The following is a 22,013-nucleotide window of genomic DNA, read 5'->3' on the forward strand; positions in this document are numbered from 1 at the left end:
TAATGTAAATATCACTTTTTTTCCATTTATACAAATAAGTTCACACAATAAAAATAAAAAAGCAATACGTAATAAAAAATTTCCCTAAATAATAAGGAAAAAAAATAACACATTGAAAATACCTTTGGCTATTCTCAATGTTATCTATTTTACAGACAAATATTCCAGTTTGCTACTCTTGTTTTAAAGGCTTTTGGGTTTGTGTAGGATCAGTAAGGGAAATACTACGGGTAAGTAAAAAGGCAGTCACGGATGTGTCTTTGGTGCGTTTGCCAACAAATAGTTATTGTGGCTCGGAGTACGCCAACGCATGAGGGCATATTAAGGAAGTAAATGATGGCAACTCGATGTCTGTTGTTTTTGTTTTCACAAGACAGAACATGTAGTTGGATTATCACAGTTGCTTAAACAAACAGTATTTACTATCATTCTTTGCGTAAGATTCACAGATACGGATCTTGGCTCTCCCTGGGTCTTTTTGATGATCTTCCAGTGGATCTCTGCAAATCTCATTTTCTTTTCAAATAGTTTGGACACCAAATGACATTTGCATAGTGTGGCTAGATACAAGCATGCAAAGCTGGTGTCTCCCCTGTCAAAAGGTAACAGCTCTCATCACGCCATTGAGCATGCTGTTTTTCCTCAAATGAAACGCAGAACATATGAACTGTTTGCTTTGCTCATTTTACCACCAGACCATTAACTGTGTTTTACTGAAGTTGTCCTAAACAAATGGCTGAGTTACCTTAAAATGAGACATAAACAATAAATAAAGTCACTGGAGACTTATGTGATGCATTTTCAGCAAAGTAAATGTCATAGGTGTTTAAAAACAGTGCACTGAACATAGAATTACAAGACCTTCAGTCCTTTCCTTTCCTCTGTACCTTGTTGTAATCCTGGTTCTCTTCTCCTCTTTATAATGGGGGGATTTAGTCTTTGTTTGTTCCAGACTCCCATCTACTCAGACTGTCTGATATTCTGGGGGTAAAACCCTATGACTGACTTTACTGGTACCAAATGAGTTTTAATCTTCAAAGATTTTAATCTGATGTTTCGTCTGTTAGTCACAAGAAGTGAGTTGGGGAGGTGGTCTATGGGGGGTTTTAAGAGGTTTTAACATCACAATATTTAACAATAATAAAAAAATACAAGTATTTAAAAAAACATGTTTATAAAACAATTTCATCCAAATAAAGCAATACAAGCATCAGTTATTTTCTCTGTACAACTTCATTTGGTGGGTTAAAAGATCATTCACAGCATACACTGATCCCTTCTGGTAAGTATTGAAGAGTTTGCACCCCGCCTCAAAACCAACTACTGAGACTGTTCATGCTGCTTTCTGTGATGGGGAACGGCAGTACAAGCTCATTTCAGTGCACATAAAGGAGTGCATGAGCTTTTTAAGTGTCCCAACCCTAAATTGCAGCCAAAAACAATAGTCTCAGGATCACAGCATGTTGGTTTATAGACATTGTTGCATTTAGCATAGAAACACCATTGGTGGATTCTAAAGTCCAAGCATAAAGTGTTACCAAGTTTTAGTCTCTTCTTGGACAACCATAGAACAGTGAGTTGATAGTAAGTCCAGCTTCTTTTTTGCTGATTAGTTGCCTGATTCTGTGTCCTCCACTTTGAACCAGAAGACCTTGCTCTATATGTTCTGATTATTCCACTTGACAGGACACAGCAGATGAAATACAACTCATCTTTTAGACATAAGTCATCAAGGCCTGTTGTCAAAAGTAAGAAGGCTTGTGCATGGGCATATTGTTATTTGATGAACAATGATCTTGTATTAATAACACCTCATACTCCAGACTACTTGTTTGGACAGAAGGTTCAGGGATCATAAGTTGTGGCTGCTTGTGAAACAGTGCTCCATTATCCAAACCGGCTTTAACTCCATCCATCCCCAACTGGGAGGGTTCACAATCTAGATCCAGGTGGGTCTTGGCTCTCCTTCTCCGAAGAAAGCAAACCGTTGCCACTGCTATCGCTATGAGGAAAAGTAGTATCATGATAGCATATGCAGGCACAAGCACAGTGCCTGCATATGCACTGGTGTCAATTTGTGCACCAGTGCCAGAAGATCCAGGTTTGGTATGAGCCTGAGTGCAAACACTCTCAGCATCACTAGCAGCACCTATAGGACTGACACATACGTTGTAGGTGGAATTGGGTTTCAAACCTCGAAGTGTGTACTCTTGGAATGTTATTGGAAGGTTGAGTGGAATTGGTCTGCGGTCAGGCCCAGAGAGGTTTCTGTAGGTCAGACGGATTCCACGGATGTGAGGCCGCATTTTAACATAGCGATGAAGATCTATCAGAATTGATGTGGCTGTCGCTTGATGTGAAGTGATGTCTGGTGTCTTTGCGACGATGGTGGACTTGGATGGAACAGCTTCAGTTGGATAAGTTGAAGAGCGGCTCTGGATTTCACAAAATTGTCCAGATGTGCCATGTGAACAGGCACAAACAAATGGACCACGGAGAGTCCACTGACATGTGCCTCCATTGAGACAAGGATAGTTGGGACAGAACTGCTTTTCTTCAACTAGGTCAATACTGCTGCTGCTTGGAGATGCAGGGACAGAAGGCAGAGGAATATCACCACCTTTGCTAGGTGTCTTTTCACTGGCTCTGGGGACTTGGATAGGTCTGGTAGTAGTTGGTAATGTGGTAACAGGACCAGGCAGGGTGGTAGTTGTGGTTTTGATAGTAGTAGTCGTCATTGCAGTTGTGGTTGGGCAGCCAAAATCTCTTGTTTCCAGTCTTTCTAATACTTTTCCAGCACTGATGGGTGGAAAATGACAGCGTGTCTCCTCTGTTCTCTCCAGGGTGATGCTCTGCATTCTAAGCCATCTTGGGAACCATGCTAGGTTGCAAAGACAGTTGAAGGGATTTTCGGCAATTGCTAGTTTTTCTAAATGGGGGAAGAGCTGGGAAAACTCCTCAGGAAGACCTTGTATACTGAGACTGCTTATGTCCAGCTCTGTTAACTCACCAAGGTTTTGCAGGTCCTCAATCTTTGGAGGGCCCATTGGGTTGCCAGCAAGATTGAGATGAAACAGCCCTGGTGTCTCTTTTAGTGCTGAGGGGAAAGACTCGAGTTTGTTTTCTGAAATGTCCAATTCATGAAGATTCTTTAAATTTCTTATAAGCTCATTATTTAGGCTGGTAAGTCCAACACCACCAAGTCTGAGTGACTCCAGGTTGGGGGTCTGAAGCTTGGAAGTATTTAAAGAGGGTAAGACATTAAAACGAAGGTCGAGCAGTAGTAGTTTGGGTAATGAGAGGAGGGGCAGGGTTGTCAATGCATTACCTTGTAATTTTAGTTCCAGAAGGTTCTCCAAGCCATTAAATGCAGCTGGATGAATCTTCTCTATATGATTGCTATACAAATAAAGGCGCTCCAACTGCGGCATTCCATGGAAGCATTTTTCTGAAATGTAGGTGATCTGGTTGGATGACAAGTCCAGATTTTTTAAAGAGCTCAATGGCTCAAACACTCTTTCAGGAAGACCAGTAAGTTTGTTTTGACTCAGATCCAGCATTTCCAAGTTAAGTAGTCCATTGAAGTCCTCAGCTGTAATGCCTTCAATCCCATTGGCAAACAGGAAGAGGTTTTTGGTTGATGAGTCCAATTCGCCAGGAATGGTAGAGGAGCGTCTTCGGGAACATAAAATGCTCCCTGGAATGGCACACAAGCAATCCTCTGGACAGTTGCCGGAAAGGAGGCCATCAGGAAGAATGAGGAGGAGCAGAAAGGACATCAATGGACTGAGAAAGACCTTCATGGTGCAGAATCTCTCTCGGGCCATGCTTTGCCTAAGACAAGAAAAACAAAAACAGTTATCAATTGGGCTCTTGGAAATATTCTGTATAAAAGAAAGATAAGGAAAGCCTTAACATAACTTTGTAATTAGGCAAAGGCAAGTTTAATTTTGTCCACTGAGTACTAAGAACCTTGCATTTTAGGACCATAATCAAAGACTTCTGACTCCAAGAATAGAGCCTTGTGATTTCTGCTTTTAGATTCAGAAGCACAACACTGATTTTTGTCCATGCCGACACCGGTCTAAGTCAGAAATTACATATACTTGTCTTAACTTAGTTTAGTTCTCTAAACCTCAAGAATCTGTGAAACTGGTAAAAGTAACAATTAACATTCTGTTCACTCCAGTTTTGTCCCATCATACAAAGTCATGTTTGAGTGGCTGCATGAATACTGTGCTGCATGTAGCAAAACATCCGCGGATGATTTATTTGGAGCCTACTAAACGTGAACAAGAACTGATATTCTGGAACTGCCTTCCCACATATAGGCGCAAGATAAACATTTTCCGTGTCATCCAGACTGACTGCCTGTGATAGTTGCCAAACAAGTGCCTCTTCAACATTAAGAGTTGAAATATACTGATAAAGATGAATAGACTTTAAAAAAGATACATTCCCATGCTTTAAGCCATTTCACCTGAGTCCAAGCTTTTTAAAACAAATGCTGAAGTGGAGTGTCAGCACGCTACTTCAAAGGATGATGGAAAGGAGAGGGGAATAGGAATGAGTGGGAGATGAAGAAGAAACCAGTTTCAGACAAGTCTGTGTAGCCGTTTATCATCCAGTGCTATCAAGTGAGACAAGCATGCGGGTAGAAGCAACATGTATCTGCTGAACATTGCCCAAAAGTAAGAGAAAAAGATAATTAAATGCACTTTTGCTTTATTGCCCCAAAGTGACTTTAACCTTTCCTACCCCAACTCAATATTTTTTAAGAATAAGGACTTCGTTTCCAAACCTATGTAGTTAAATTATTGATATGTGGTATGTTTTACAGTTTGAATGCTATAGAGAATTTGTTAGGCTTTAAAAGGTGCAGTTGTTGCCTGCACAAAGTTTCTTTGTGCAGACTTTGCCAAACACCTCGATAGCACCCAACTTTTGGAATCAAGAATCTTCTACACAGCACAATGAGAACATTGTGTTCTCACGACTCATGACTGATGCAACCCATTTCATCAGAAATTTTAAACATGTAAATATTTACTTCAGAAGCATGGTAATACTATGTGGAAATTCCTCATGAGGTGCAAGTCAGCTAGTTTATAGACAAGATTATTCTCAATTTTGTTTCTTTGTTCTGTTAAGTATTGAAAAAAACTAATGTAACATTTCATGTTTCTTTTTCATGTATCTCATTTGTATAGAGAACAATCTAACATTGAAATAAAAAAATCTATAAAATGATGACATGTTGCTGTAGTTGGATTCTGATTTACTGGGTCTTTTTTATGTTTTGTCCTGTTGCACCAAAACAAAATATGTTCCAATTGTATTTTTTAGTCATAGACCAACCCTAAGTAGCAAACAGTTGCAGAGTGGAAGGAAAAATATGTAATTATAATTTAAATGGGGGTTTTTTTCCCCAAAGAAAGTCTGAAAAGTGTGGTGTGTATCTATATCGGTTCAGAGTCACCATCTACAAACAGGAGAAAAGCCCTTTCCAGATCTGCACAGCAACTGTGCAAAAACTCCACTCAGACATAGATTTGTTTATGGAAAACCTTGTTGAAAAAGTAATGACAGCATCTGATGGTAATAGCTCGCTGCTGGCTACAAATGAATGAGCAGCAGCAGAGGTGAAGGGCTGCAGTTAACCCATAATTTACTCTCAGGGGCCTGCAGGCGTTTGTGTTAAACAGAGTTCTATAAAAGTCGTGCTTCAGAGTGAGTAGTTCAGTAAGAGTCCAAAGTAGCAGCATTTTATATGCTTGTTTTGGGAATTAAATTAGTTTTTGATATAAAAACTTAATTCAAATCACACTTGTCACTAGATTGTATTTAGAGGTTTGCAGTACAGTGAGGGATTATGAAATAATTCGTCATTGATCTTATGGAAATTAAGAGATCTCAAAAGATAACCAGAAGACAGGGGGACAGGGAGAATCAAACAACAGCTAGATAGGATGCTTGTTTTCTTAAACCTAAGAACTAAATCAAAACTTTACCAATCTTCTGGGCAAAAGGAAAGTGTCCCGAGCCAGAATACACAGCAACATCAAGCAGCTTTAGAAAAGCAAAAGCACCACAAGGATAAAACCGAGAATATTTCCCTTAAAAATAATCATTGCGGTATTTCTACCGCTGCTTCCTCGGGGATAGAATGTTTATTTGAGTGTGCCTCACTCCAAACTGGGCCAGGCACATCTGATAAAACCCAGCGGAGGAGAAACTGTAGCGGAGGTGGATGGGGAGGGATTCGGCCCGATCTCAGATAAACTGGAACTTGAAAGGTTAGATTCTGCTGTTGTCTTTTCTCTTTGGCTGCAGCAGGCCCGTGCTGATCGGCAGCTCAGATACGGCGCAGCTGGGACGTTGCTGCTGTGGTGAGTGATTGCTGTGAGTGGAGGTGCAGAGAGAGATAGTAGAAAGGCAAGTTGTAATCCCGCACATAGTGGAGGAATGCCCCCCTCCTGACTTGTCGTCCTCCTTTTTCGACTTGTAATTTCCTTTTCTCTCCCCTGTGCACTTGAAACATTCCTGAGGCAGGCAGTTTGGGAAAAAAAAGTGATCTTGGCTCTGTGGTTGGCTTTTTAAGATTTGCAGGAAGCTTTTTGGGGGTTTATAAACAAAGGATTGGATTCATCGCAGATCCATTAAAATCTGTTCGTGAGTCTGACATTGTTTGGTTTTATTAGAAGAAAAACTTGTTGGCAGGTGAACATGTGGGCCTGAAAATGTGCCAAAACTCTGAATTACGGAGCATGTGAACTTCTTTGTGTTGCTCAAAGTGACAAACATAATTCAGCACTTTGGAAAACTGAAGAGGCATAAGGGATAATCACATTTCCCCTCTCCTCTAGCTCTCTTATTATCCAGAAGAGATAAGAGCAGGTTTCTGTCAGCGGGGCCTCAAATTCAATAAGGTCTGACTTTAGACTGGTGAAGTGGGCTTCAGCAATTAAATCCCAGCAGCCCAGCGGGCTAAAGACAGGGTCAAGAGTCCCTGTCTTTAGGGCTGAAGGCTAACGACAATGTGTGGACAAGTTGGGCCAGAGACGAAACAAAGCGAATGATGCTGGCTGACAGTTCTGGATAAGGCTGTGCACAGACTAGATACTCCCATCAAAGAGACTTTTTATTTCAGTGACCTTGTCTTTTCACAGGAAAACAGCTTGTGGTATGTGCATGTTCTACGTCGTCCCAGTTCCCTTCCACCTTCAGCAACGTCTTTGCCACCAGATGGATTCTGTTATCCACAATCAAGCAGACTTATCTGTCAACATGACAAAAGAGCCAAGGGAAAAATGGAAAGGTGAAGCAACGGTATCTGAGTTGAAAAAAGATCACTTGAGAAGCAACAAGAGGGAGAATAGAGCCAACACATTTAGCACATATATACATGTAAAAATTTCATGTTACTGTCAGACTGCCAATGCATAGAGACTGATGTGTCTCTTATGTAGTGTTTTATTTTTGGTTGTACATGTCAAGCTGTGTTAGATATTGTTACCCTATGAGAGGCTCAGAATAACTGAAGTTAAAAAAAACTATTGGCTGACTTTAAATTTTATGCTTGTAAAAGCAACCAGACAGCAACCATCTAATTAAACAGAAAAAAGATATCTAAATATGTGTTCACCAGCATAACTTTGCATCAAGGTCTATCAAGTAACAGGAACAAAGATGACATTTTACTGTCAGCATAGTAATAGTCACACTTAAAATATCACTGAGAATGCTCATCCTGAAGCCCCTCTGATCACTGCGATCTGTCGAGGTTGGACTGGGATTAAGGCCTCCAGATTTTCCACAATGTGCACAAACAACAGATTTCAGTCTGATCCCAAGATAATATTTAGCTTCAAAAGCAACTTTAGCAGGTCTTTATTGGGTATGTATACCCCTCGAATACTTTTGCGAGGTAAAATGCTTAGATCTTATTTTATTGGGATTCCCTGTGCTGGTCTAACATAAAGTAGTTCATGATTGCAAAGTGGAAGTAGGTATTTTTTGAGAATGAAAATGTAGCCTGGCTTTTCATTGCTGACCTGCTTCCCTTTATCTACTGAATAAAAGCATCCCCACACCATGATGCAGCCCACCCCCATGCTTTGCCATGTTTCAACATGTGCAGTGTTAATCTTTTGCCACATATAATATTATTTTGCATGTACGTAGATCAATGAGTTTACTCTAGGTGTCATCTAAGTAGAGCACCTTTAAAGTAGACACTTTAAGGTTTTCAACTTTTCTATATGAGCAGTTTCCTGTCTTTGCTGAAGAAAAGCCCCACACAGCAAAACGCTGGACCCACCATGATTCTTCTTGAAGCAAAATATATGAAAGTTAGAGGTATGAATACTTTTTCAAGGCTTTTTTTAAACAATTTTTACTCATTTTCCACTTTATGGCATCAATTTCTGGTAGAATAGTTTGTTTTTTATTTGAAAGGAAGTCCTTTTCATCTTAAGATTTATGATTTGGAACTGTTTTAAGAACAGTGTGAAGCAATACCATTCAAGCATACAGCTTGAGGGCTTGAAAGAGAGCATAATATACAAGTGCAGGGGTTAATGTCAGGGTAGACTCACGGTAAAAATCCCAAGATCGGGATGCATTTGCTGCACTATATGAGAACTCGGGGCACCTCTGTGTTTGATGTAGAGATACCAGTGAGTGGTTTACATTTTAGCTCGTTCTCATCTGCTATAAAATTACAAACAAGACCCGAAAGCCAAACAGTCATTTAACAGCCAGATAGCATCAGTTCAAAGGACGACAAAGCCCATAAGCTTGTGAGACACGGCACAACTCCTCAGGGTCAGAGGTTAGGCTCAGATTAGTGTTTCCACTTCTGCATTCTATCCAGCAACCTTTGTTGCAACGCTGACCCACACAACACAGTTAACATCCTCTGTTGGATAGAGTCGCACGCCCAGCTCCAGTTACAATCATATACCTGCGCCTCGTCTCAACAGGTGCCTTTTTTCTCTGCTCCTCCAGTGGAGATGTGAAACCCCAAACCCTCTGGAGTGTGTCTGACTAAATGATACAACCAGGACTGAAAAGCTAGAGGAGGAAACCAGAGGAGGCTGGTGGCAGAGTCTTGTCTGCAAGAGAGCACTTGTGGAGTCTGCATCTGCCTCCTCTGAGCTTTGGAGCGCAGAGGTCATGTTGTGTGCGCTCCAAACGGAAACGTGGATCATTTCCTTTTGTTTTATTGCTAAAGGATATGACATATGGTTTAGTAGATGCTAGATCAGATTTTTTGCTTTTAAATAAGCACAGACTCCGACTGAGGCCAGACACACTGTCCACTTGTTTCCCCTCGGTCACGACACGAGTCTTTCGTCATTGTCTCCTGCCCTGTGACCCTCTGAAGACAGTAACTCGCGGTTGCTTTTGTCTCACGGCTCTGCACATCTGCTGAAGACCTTCACCACAAGGCGCTCACGTTACACAGAAGACACAGGATTCCAGCATACCACTGACAACCTGTCCTTTGATCCGCTTTCTCAAAGTGGTGTTTTACACCCACAGCTTTTGTTAGTCCTGTGCCTCGCGTCTCTTATTCATCCTTTTGTGTCAGACACAATAACAAACCACAGCACTGCAGAGGTCGCAGCCTGCTCAGGCCAAAAGCTTCACATCACCAGGAAACCGTATAAGCAGGGACTGGTTGTGACGAATCTAGACCCTTTCCAGACTTTGGCCTTGTGCTTTCATTTTCCGTTCGTCCGGTCACTATCAAAACCTTATTGTTCGTGTTGGCAGCATTTTACAGAGTGCTCTGCCACGCTGGTGCAGACATGTAACACAAGCTTGGCCACAGTTGAATTGGGTCGATTAAAGCTTCTAAGAATAATCAAGTTTGAAGAAGGAGATTCTTTGTGTTTTGTGCTTGTTTTTTTGTTATGAAGAAGCTGGAAGGACCAGTTAGTTCAGTCAGCCGCAAGCCTACAGTTACATTCACATGCCGACAGTCATCCTTCCTGAGTGACATTCATTCCATCTACATAATGCTAGTTTGTCTCCTGGCTATTATGATGCCTTTCTACCTGACATTGCACACCATGCATACTTCTCATGCTATGTAGTTTTCCTCAGCACCACTACAAACAGGACAGGACTTCCACATTAATCATAATAATAATGAAAAGATGTAGCATGGAGTTATGTCTATTTGTGCAACTTGATTTTGACCATTTCCCCCCTTTGTGGAAAATCAACATGTAAGGGATCAATAAAGAGCTGGACGCTATGTGACTTAGTCAGGCTTACTAGAGTGAATGACTGGTAGCCCGACCATTATTGTTAAACAAACAATGTCACACGTTCTCACTGAGGAAAATTATCCCTTTGCCTCTTTACTTGTCTGTCAGCATGTCTGAGTCATATGCTGTCTGCCTTATCCAAATGTGTACTCCGGATACCAAGAAGTCACATTTGTTTAAGCTGGTTGTCTAGAAGCACTAAAGTATCCTGTTTTGTCCTGTTCTTGCTTAACGCCTCTGCTCAAAACTTTTTTAAAAAACATTTTCGGTATTGGTTTGTTCATGACGAGTATGACTGGAATCCGATGAAGGCAGGTCTTCTCCACCTGCCAAATCTACCCTGTGAGGGTTTAAAATTTCAAGGGAGTTCAAAAGTAGTGTGATGGTAATCAGTAAAGTTGGCCAGACAACTACTTATTCACTTTGTCAGACTTTGAAGTCTTGGGGAGAAACTACAAGTTTGCACCCTTTTAGAGAAAAACTTTGTCAAATTTCACAGCGTAAACACAATATAAAGTAGTATATAATTATTAATTTCTTATAAATGAAAATCTCAAAAGTGTGATGCTGATACTCTTAAATAAAACCTACCTAACTTAACCTCAGTATAAATCAAGCTGTTCTCTAAAGACCTAAAAGGCTTCTAAAAGAATACTGGTAAACAAATAGGCCAGGGAACACAGCTGAAGGTCAGAAATTAGAACTTTAAAGTAGTGTAAGATTATAAAACTACATCCCAAGCATTGAACATCTTTGAGGTAAATTCAGATTTGTTGACTATTCAGTATTGATCTGTAAGTTGCCAGTGACGAGTACATATTGAGTATATGACAAAGCTACAGGGAGGCATTAAATCCACCTCACAATACTTCTTCTGCTCTAAGAACGCACTGTTGGGGATTTTTGTCAATCTGCCCCAGAGTTTTATTTTCTCTTTAACAAATAATGAAAAAAAAAAACCCAGACATGTGCCATACACACAAGATAAATGTGAACTGGAGATCAGTGGTGCTGATTACAGTGTCACAAAGGAATTTATTGTGAAACTGTTGCCTGCATTGGTGCTGCTCCAGCACTGGGGGAGGTTGGAGGTTGGAAAAGGCAGCAGTCAGGCGGTACAGTTTCCCTCCCCACTCCTAGCATGGACAGGCTTCTCCTTCATGGCCTCAGGTACACTCTGTGTCACCCTATGAACCAAAACTCTAATTTCTTTGTTGTTTTAATCAAATATGCTGGTTCGTTGGCCAACCATACAGCGTAAGGGAAATATACAATCAAAGCTTAGAGACCACATCCAAATAATGAATACAAATCAAAGCAAACAATTTAAGAGATGATTTAGAGAAGCTGTAAGCACAATAATCACCCAACAGGTGAGATCCCTAGATCTTTAAAGTCCTACAGCTTATGAGCTCCACTTCCTCGAATCTGGCATAAGGAAAATAAACTACTAACAGTCATTTTATATGTGTAAAAAATGTTCTCTAATTATATTTTAGGTAGACCAATAAATCCAATACGGTTTAAATACCAAATGTTAAAAGTATAAAGGAAACTTGGAGACATAGTGGCCCTTTGTGTGGTTCATGACCCAGATCTGTTCTTTCCGTACACATGACATGTTTATCGTACTTTCAGACAGAAGATACAAATGGTTGCTTTGTTGGAACCGAATAGTAACTTTTGTCAGCAAAAGGAGCAGTTTGTTTGCTCCAAATCAACAGGTCCCTTCATACATCTCTTTAGGTGATCGAAGCAGATTCCTGGGTGAAAAACACACAACGGCGTGTACTCTCTAATGTTTGCTCACACACGTGTGATTGGGCTCAGAGCTTTGATGTGAAAGAGTTTGTTTAAGCATGCAGTAGAGTTACCATATGGAAGTATCTTGGAACACCCTTGTTTGCTCTTGAGTGTTTGCCTGCGGGTTGAAATAGTAACTTTATTAACCCACAATAATATCCTAATGTGCTTGTAGTGGGGAGCATTGATAAGAAGCTGCAGCTCAGTCATTTTCACTCATATTTCAACATGTTGTGAAATTGTTGCAGACACCTGCAGGAATACAGGCGTGCATCTGGAAAACGATGAGTAAAAGATGCACAGGGTTGTCAACACGCATTGTAATTCAAGGCAAGCTTTTGATGGTAAAAAAAAAAAGGGATGTGGAATGTGGCGGTTACAGCCAGAAATCAATACTTCACTGCTGTGTCTTTTTCTGCCTATAAGACAGGGATCAGACAGGAAGAGGAGGAGGTGGGTGAGGACGAGAGAGGGAGGCAATTAGCAGGAGTAGCGATGTGCGTCCAGAGTTCCAGGGAGACTGTGTGCATGTGGGTTTGGCTTTACAAGCCCACACAGTCCCTGTCACAGCTCATTGAAAACTGGAACAGCACAGAGGCAGGACAGAGGGTGAAGGGTCAGGAAAAGGTTCGTAAGGTGAACAGAGGATAAGTTGTGTACTGACATCCAATTACTCGGACTGTATAGTGTGAGTGATTAAAAAAAACATTCCCCAAAACCAATTCCCAGTTTGAGATATCATTAAAGTAAATAAGATCAAAGCTATTGGTATGTTTGAGACCTCAGTAGCTTCAAAGCATTGTAAAATAACAAGACTATACTGGTATTGCGATTGTGTGCTGATTAACTAATTTGCTAATTTCTGTTGTCACTAATTGCAACAGATGTTTTCTTCTGCAAAATAAAGTCAGCTAGACAGAAATTTGTGTCTACGTATATTCCTGAGTCTTGCCTCTTTCTCCTCCTGGTATTGTTTTCATGTGGCCACTGTTTCTAGAAGTGCTAGGCTAATTTTAGCATGTTTCCTGGCTGTTTTAATCCTAACATGTCTCAATGCAGTTCCTGGTAATGTGTGAACAGAGCTTGGGGAAAAAAACTCTTTAAACCTCATGAACATTATGAGTAGTGTTTCAGCTGCTTTCTGTGCAGCTTGCTTTACCCTCAGTTGCCTAGGCGCAATGTGCAAAGCAGACCGAGGTAGCTGCGGCAACCTTTATGATTTCTCATCTACTGTGAATGTCATTTTAAAAGTTGAAAGTCATTTAGATTGTTTTGGAAAACTGTGGAGCCTATTGATAAGATAATCCGTCCTTAGAACTTCAGTGCCTGATATTTTTGGGTGTTAAATTTAGTTATAAATTATCACTTACTGGAAAGTGACAATTTCCAGTAAGGAATTGTCACTTTGACTTCTATAACATCAACAGGATCTGCATGAAGGTCCTTATCCATCATGTAATGTAAGGGTCATTTAAAAAAATACTCAAAATAACTCAATCATTTGTTAAATTTGAGCATTTGTGTGCCTACAAAGATAAATAGATGCACAATACATGAGCATGAAATTGTTTTTAATACTTATGAAAGGGAAGTAGGAATGGATAAACTGCCTATATTTAGGGTTGAAATGATGGTGGCATTGGGAAAAGGAACTGCAACAATTCCTTAAGTTCAGCAAAGAAACAAACTAACGTACGTTTCATACATAGCCTCCTTGTGTCACTGAAATGTTGTATGCTTGGTAAGAGAGCTGCTCTTGTTCTCCTGCCAGTCTTTGTTAACAGGCTCAGAGTGAAAAGGCCTCTTGAGGAAGCGGGGTGTTAGAGTTAACACGCTAAAGACCGCCAACAGTGGCTTGTTTGGGATTCTGGATTCAAATATTCCAAGTGCCTATTAATATGACCACATCAGAAATTCTACATTATTTATGAAGTCAAGCTTTTTTCCCCTCTGTAATAATACACAGTGTTCCTGATCTTAACCATGTGTTTGTATTATAGCAGCTGGCCACCTCTTATTTATATTGACACTTTTGTAGTAAAAGCTGCCAGATTCACTTACCCAGTCACGATGCTTCCTCTTCTAGCCCTACTCCCCACTTCTTCTTCTTCTTCTTCTTCTTCTTCTTCTACTTCAGTTGCTTTTTTTTCCACCTGGAAATAAAACAGTTGGATCTGTTAATCAAATCACCTTTACCATGTACAACTGCTCTACTTAGCTGGAAACCAGCCCCTCTGTCATGCACTGTTAATAGCCCACAAGCGAAACAGGAAGTTTTGTTGCTGCTAATTGGTTAAATTCCAGCTGTGTGCAGGAGCATGCTGAGCGGGCGGACCATGTGGCAACACAACAATATGACGGAGCACAGGAAGGGAGGCAAGAATGCGGGTCGACTTCTCGCCTCTTGCATCTGTCAACTCCTTGTCTTAGCTTCATCAACCCATCGTCTGCATGCGTTAATTTAAACTTCATGCCCTCCCAGAGTGTGTTCTGTTGGTTTTTTACCAGGGTAGTTCAACCAGTTTGAACTGAAACATTTCTCTTCTTTACATATTTTTTTTTATTGCTTCACACGTTTATTTGCCTCTGCTGCTAAAACTCAGCACTGGCCACAACGTATTTGTCTTTTACACATTTTCTCCCTATCCGTGATGTTATAACATGAAATATAGTATGTGTTAATGCAGCTTTTTATACATACAGATGAACAATATGACACAGTAAATCTGATTTGGTTCTTAAAAAAAATTCCAATGGATGTATGACTCAGTCAGCTCTGATTGGAGATCAGCTGGTCAAGTACAGAAGAAACTAAACACACCGCTCCATCAAATATGATGGTGGCAGCAGAGACAGGGAATAAGAAAGCTGGTATAAGATAATATGAACATAAATGGATGAGTTTCTACTTGTGTTCCGTAACAACATTAAACCTAAAAAATCCCACTATTTTTTCTCCATACTGACAAAATCTGACAAAAAGTTACCGGTAATCTAAATCCACCTCTTGCAGCTGTTTGTACTGTGGTGAACTTTTTTTTAGTTAAATCAGATAAAGACAAGGGACGTCTATTTCTATCAAAGATCTTGCATCCTATTGTTTTCTCTTTTTATCTAAAGTCTTTCGAATAAAATCAGCAGATCAGACCTCAAACAAAGCTGGAAATAGAAACTGCCCAAAAAAATCCTGATCAGAGTCGTTATATTCATCTCCTCATGTAATTTTCAATTAGTGAATGAAGATTGGACAAAAAAATCCACATTCATACCAATTTTTGGTGTAATATTTTAAGCTGCTTTAAAGCCAATTATCAGTATATCTTATGCATATGTTATTTGAGCTTTCCTCCACTTTTACCAACTGACAGGTGACCTTCATTCATATTTTACAGTATTTACTTTACTATTTTGTTTCTAATAAGCCGTGGTTTGTAAATGTAATGCATAGACATTTGATCTGAGTCAGGTTTTAAAAATATGCCACAAACTTTACTATAACTGATTGTGTAACATATACTTACAAATAAGTTTGCATGGCATGCGTCAGTGTATTTACATGTGAAACTAGTTGTTGTTCAATGCATGGTGTGTTTTACACCACCACACAGAAGCCCTGTACTTTCATTAATACTTCTTTGCATAGAAACCCACACAGGTAGAAGTACCAATGCATGCTTATGCAGACAAGTTGTGTGAGTAGCCTCTGAATCAGGGAAAGCGTGTGTGCTGACACTTCTGTGGTTAGATTTTTGAGGTCGCTGCCTCTCAGACGATTCCTCGACTGAAGAGTAAATATTTAGCTTTCAAAGTGGAACTCAAAACCCAAAAAGGTGCATCCTTCTTTCAGATGAAGCTCCTGAAACAGTGGTAGCACTAGGCTACTGACAACAGCAGGCCGATTATGCAGCCCAGCACCAAGATCAGCTAATCACAGATACAGTTTTTTGTTTGGCTTAAGATGTAAGAAGTTGTGAGGCTCCTTCTTGCTCGACTTCCTACCAGTTACATGTCACGACTTGCGCCGCTCTTGTGCTGTTTGGAGCGTTGAGTGCTTGGGATTCTGGCTGATCTTTGCTGCCGTTCAGATTCAAGCAGACAGGAACAGATTCCCGCTCTTGGCCTGTGTAACTCACAAAGCAGCAACAGATAGCAGCGCTATCTGTGTCACCCTGGCTGCGACTGAAATAGACATTAAGAAAAGAGTGAACCAGAGAACAAAAGGGTCGACCAACTCAGTGAAAGAAAGTAGATCTGTCCATCTGTACGTGTCGACTTTTGAGTAAGTCACACATTGTCACACATTTCATATGTGTCATATTTTCAGTGATGTTAAAGCTCTTAGATGCCAACTTAGGGAGTCAGCCGTCTTCTATTCAATAGTAGCCATGCAGGAATTTATCAGCACCCCTGGTAAAAATATGCAAAAAGCATATGTACATTTATCTAGTGGGGGAAAAAGGGACTTTTTATTAGTAATTGATAACAGCTCTCCATATTTCTCTGGGGTAAACAAGGGCTTATGCTGTGGGTAGCATATATCAGGGACCTGAATAGAGTACAGCAATGGTTCCCAATCCTGATCCTCAGGGCATTTAATTTTTTTATGCGTTAGATGTGTCTCTTCTCCAACATTTTTAATTCAAATGATTGAACTACCTCCTCAACATGTCATCAGATGCTGCAGAAGCCTGTGGCAGCAGACTAACACCTGCAACATGCAGGACAGTAGGTGCTGATTTTGTTAAAAACCTCCTCTGTAAGCATGTACTAAAATTAAAGGTCACACTTTTCTATTATGTTGCTTGATAAAAGACACGTAACACATCTCTCCCAGGGATGCCAATAACTGCACTGGCACTGTTGGTATGTGTTTGTGCCTTGGATCTTTGCTTTCCTTCTGCCTAGTTAGATCCAGTTCATGGATCATCTCCTAATTACAGTGTAGGCCAGAAGTAATTACAACCTTAGATTAAGAGTCATTTCTTCAGTTGTTTTTTTTCCCCCTTTTTTTTACAAACCAGTGCTGAAACGCTGCAATTTGTGATGTATTTCTTTATAGATGAACATCCTTGTTCTCCTTACTCTTTCCCTAACATCCCTCTGGAATTCTGTTTTTTTTCTGCTGGGGGGCAGGGGATATCTTCATAGATTTTACATCTTGATCCAGAACTTTTCAGATGTACTCAGCAGACTTGATTCTGCATTCCTTTCAAGAGTTTGCTTCGACATGCTTGTGTGGGACTGTGTGTGAAAGCGGACGTGGAGGGCAGCCGTTATTTGGGGGGAGTTTTGGGGCCCACTCCAAAGCCCTCAGATCCCTTCGCATGTGTGTGTATATTTATGCGAGGTTTTTGAAGTGGTTCTTCTGAACGCATCATTTGGCTGCATCGGCGAGCTCTTCTTCAATTTAGCTTGGCAGGCGTATGGGCTGGGGTTTGCCTCCACATACCGCTAGTTCAGCACTGATGTTTGAGGCAGAGGCCTTTGAAGCTCGGGGGTTTTACTCAAAACTCCTCTTATAAGTAAAAGCTCCTAGGATGGCAACACCCCTCCTGCTGTGCCACTTCTGAGGGGAGAGGAACAATAACACATCAAGTTTTGACATGAGAAGGATTTGTTCTTCTTGAATTTCCTCCTTGCTAATTGTAACATGTTTTTTTCCAGGTTTCCCCCCTTTTGACTTCCCCCTCCCTGCTTTCTAAGAGCGTGCCCCGCTCTTCTACCTTCCCCAGGCCTCCTCGCCTTAGCACCTGACTTTTAACCCTCTAATCCCTCTAATATTGAGGGTCGAATGCTTCAGGCACTCACCCTAATTGGTGCAAAACTGAGTCCTGAAATGTTTGGAAGTTTGGGGAAAGGAGGAATAAAGACATGGATGCATGCAACATTGTGATAAGGTTTCTAATAAGTTGGGTTTCTACTTGTTTTTATTCCAGAATTTCCAAAACGTTCTCATTACACTCCATTTTCCAACCATAAATAAGTAAGACAGATATAAATGGATGGATGGCTTCAACTTTTAGATAAAGGGATATACATCTGGATATGAAATGCTTCCATACTCTTCCAGACTTGGAAAACACCTCAAAAGCCTGACTTTTCCAGACTGCACAGGAACCCTGCTTTTAGTTCGGCTTTAAAAACAACAAATGAAATGTTATGATTGTGGTTTGCAGCAGATTTAGACATCAGCGCTCTTTCCCACCCAAGCTCTTTGGCACAGATAACGAAATGCCAGCCTTGATTTTGTAAAAAAAAAAGAATACCAGATAACGCTCTCACTGACCCAGTGTTGCCAACCAGTCCTGGTAATGTGGTTTCAACATCTCTGTAACAATCTTCATGAAAGCCGGGTCTGTGCTTAATTGTTTGAATCAGATTCTATGACAGAGTCCCTGTTCTCCTCAGTCTGCTTCCCGACCACACACAGACGCAGCTAAAATAACCCGTTCATTGTGAGCAAACCCTCTCCTTCATATTCACACCAACACACACGAGTGGTACGAATGTTTTGACAAGCTTTGATCTAAACTTTGAAATACTTGCAAGAAAGATGCAGAAGTAACTGTTATCTTTTTTTCCCCCACTCCCTAAGAGATCTTTTGGTCTGTCTCTCAGCTCTGAGAGGTCAAAATATCAGCATACACAACAGTCTGAGAATACAATAGTGACTATCCAGGCACACTTCTGTATTATTTACAACATCAGAAAGTGCCCAGCAGCCCTCTGGTTTGCTGTTGTCACCATGTGCAGCCTCAAATTTCTTCACATTAGTGCAGGAGTAATTGGCCTCCTGTGGCTGATCAGCTATGACTGGTAGTCTAATATATTAACAGATTGCAACCATTACATACTGTCAATGACAGAGGACCTTTTTTTTACAACATAATGAGTACCTGCAATGGAGCACTTGGCAATGAAACAAGCAGAGCTCCAGTGATGGGTTAATAGAGGGCTATTGGAGTAGTTAGGTCTGCGGGTTTTTTTGCCCCTAGGAGAATGGAGGCGGTTTTCTGTGCCTCATTATAGGGGTGATTATAGGGACATACAAGATTTTAAAAAAAAATAGGTTGTTCTTAGCTATTAAGACATTAACCTACCCTGTTGTTCTGTCTGATGTCATGATTCCAACAAAGGCAAGTTTGATCTGTGCATGTTTATACTGGCACCATTATTTGGAAAATGAGCAGGAAAAAAGATGGAACTGTTACTGTTACTTGGGTCTTGTGCGGAGATCGGTTCAAGCATGTCGAGTCACGTCGCTTTATTAGATGTTGGTTTAAACCTGGAGAAGGTCACCCAGAGATTTAATCTTTCAGGAATTTGACCCCGTCGCTCGCAGCTCTGCCGCACGCCTGGCGAAGGAAGCTGACATTTTACTTGCATCTGAGCAACTTGTTCTGGAACGCCTTCAGCTAAATGTCCAAACATTTATACGTTTTGGCAGCTCTGTAACTTGCGCATATTTGGAGTTATGAAGTTATGATGTAATTGAATCATTGCAGCACTGGTAGTCATAGTTGTTGCATATTTTTAATGTTGCAAAATGGCATAAGTCATTGCTTTATGACTGAAGCTTGGCCCAAAAGTTAATCTTATTGTAAGACATGCTTAAAATAGTGTTTATTATTATTCAGCAGTCCTGTAATATCCTGAAAAGGATAATATTTACCCTGAGGGAAGTTTAATCCATGCCAGTCTTAGATTTTCTATGCCTAATATATCACAAGTAAACACAAACTTTGTGGCTGCTTAGGGTACTAATAGAACTTTAAAGCTATTTCAGTAATTTCTACACATTTTATACACCGTTTCACAGCTTATTAATAGATGAACATGAAATAACACTAAGTTTAGTAATAACTTTTTGTCAGATTTTGTCCGTATGGAGAAATGTGTGTAACCTTAATCTCTGAATCAATTAGTTTTTTGTTTGTTTGCTTTACATTCCTGGGTAAAAATCTGGTACCATTTTTGTGGGGGTTGAGGAGAGCTCTCTTTTTTTTGCTGTACCAAGGAGCATTTATTTGAGAGTTAGATAGCTTGTAAATATATTTCTTTAAGTAATAATAATAAATAATATTTGCTTCAGAAGTATGGACAAAATTAATACCAGAAACCTAAATTTGTTGAATTAACTGTTAACCTACAGAGCAAATATGGGAGTACTCTGGTCATCTTAGCTTAGGAAAGTTAATAGAATTATAACAGAATTAGAAAATCAACCAAAAAGTGAAAGCATGTTCATTTAAATTGTGTTTATTTGATATATACTGTAAAGGGTCAGTTTCTGCCATACAGTCCATTCAATCCGTTATTGGGTTGCTAGTTAACTGTACATAGTGAATAAGAGTGAGCTGAATATAAAAAGGGAGCCCTAAAAAAACTTATTCTTAGGGTCCCTTATAACCTTTGACCGCCTCTGCCATTTAAAACTCCCCAAGATTCAAACACATATCTATGTAAATCATGCGCATTGTGTCCCGTTGAGCTCCTCATGTAGTGGGACGCTCCCTGCTGTATGTTCCAAAAACAGCTGTCCTCTGCGGTGAGCACGGCTCGGTGCGGTCTAGACGCTCGGCTCGGTCCCTGCGTGCTGCACGGCGTCCTGCGGTCCAACGCCAGCCCGCCTCGTTACCGCCCCGACGGCTACTTTTGTGCACCGCGCACACGCTATGCTTGGTCCAGTTACAAAACAACACGCTTTTTTTTTTGTCACTGATTGTTGACCTGAGGCATTAGATGCAACCGCATCCCCTAACTCATCATCCCAGTAAGGCAGCAGCGTGTCCATGCAGCTTCACGTAAACCTAGTTTTCCGTCAGTTGAAACATTTGATGCATTTCAGTAAAATTCTTATAAGAGATATTGTGACGTTACACACGTGCGTTCAAATGAGCGCTTTAAGGAAAAAAAAAACAATGCTGCCTTTTTTTAAGCTAAAGGTGTTGCAATTAAAGACGAAAATATAACAACTCTAGTCACGTGTATGTCAAAAATGCATAATCTGTTAAGATGTCGTTCGCTGATTATATTATACACATTCCTGCTTTACGCGTCATCTAGTTTACGCGTCTTGATTCACAACATAATGCCTTAAAGACCTGAGAATAGTTTGTTCATATTTTATTAGTAGATACAGCAGAGTCTTACCCGTAACTTTGTAGAGGTGAAGTTGTAAGAGCGCTGTCGCGCTTGTGTCCGTATCCAAACAGAGCACTTCACCGATGTTAACTCCAAATCTGGTAGTTTTCCGTGTGCGCACGATCTTGCAAGAATAAACGAAAGTATTTTTCTTTCCTTCCCGTGGACATGTATTGACCTGGGCTATCAAGAACAGTCTTCACCAAACGGTCAGAGAGAGGTAGACCAGCCTCCACGTCAAGGAATGCGCTCAAGTGCCGACTCCCCTGGACAAAAAGCGCTTTATTGGAGAGCAGAGGGAGAGTTGGAGCGGAGCAGGGAGGTAGGTGGGAGGGGCGAGTCCAGGCGCACTCCTGCGCTGACTAAAAGGCAACAAACAACTCACCTTGCAGCCTGGCTTAGGAAAGAAATTCCAGCCTCGTCTTAAACCTACCCTGCAGGACCTGTTCTGAGCAAGAAACGTTACAACTTTCAGTATTATCTGATCCAGAGGTAGATTTTAATTAAAAATACAGGACATTTACTGTTTTCTGCAGTGTCAGTATTCTTTCACATTCAATTTAAAGTGCCGGAGAAAAGTATTCATACCCTTTGAGTCATTTACAACACAAACTTCAATATATTTTAATAGACTTTTATGCCATAGATCAACATAATCTAGACTAACTTGATAGGTATGTATGAGTTACTTTTTTCTTTTTTTTTTTACAAACAAGTCTGAAAAGTGTGGTGCACATTTGTACTCTCCACCTTTACAGTAATAACCTTAAATAAATTTTAAAGTAA

General features: G+C 40.5%; 2 protein-coding genes across 3 annotated transcripts in view; one reads left to right on the plus strand and one right to left on the minus strand.

The window, feature by feature from the left end:
* Positions 1-22,013, plus strand: part of LOC116735223 (mitochondrial import inner membrane translocase subunit TIM16-like) — a 120,498-nt gene that overhangs the window by 59,019 nt on the left and 39,466 nt on the right. The gene's annotated exons all lie outside the window — the stretch shown is intronic.
* On the minus strand, positions 716-21,548 carry vasnb (vasorin b). The gene is made up of 3 exons (XM_032586960.1): positions 21,237-21,548; positions 14,145-14,236; positions 716-3,834 (listed from the first exon to the last, which is right to left on the minus strand). Exon 3 carries the CDS (start codon positions 3,825-3,827, stop codon positions 1,743-1,745), a length of 2,085 nt encoding a protein of 694 aa, XP_032442851.1. The 5' UTR covers positions 3,828-3,834; positions 14,145-14,236; positions 21,237-21,548; the 3' UTR covers positions 716-1,742.

Source organism: Xiphophorus hellerii, chromosome 16, assembly GCF_003331165.1.
Source record: "Xiphophorus hellerii strain 12219 chromosome 16, Xiphophorus_hellerii-4.1, whole genome shotgun sequence".
NCBI lineage: Eukaryota > Metazoa > Chordata > Actinopteri > Cyprinodontiformes > Poeciliidae > Xiphophorus > Xiphophorus hellerii.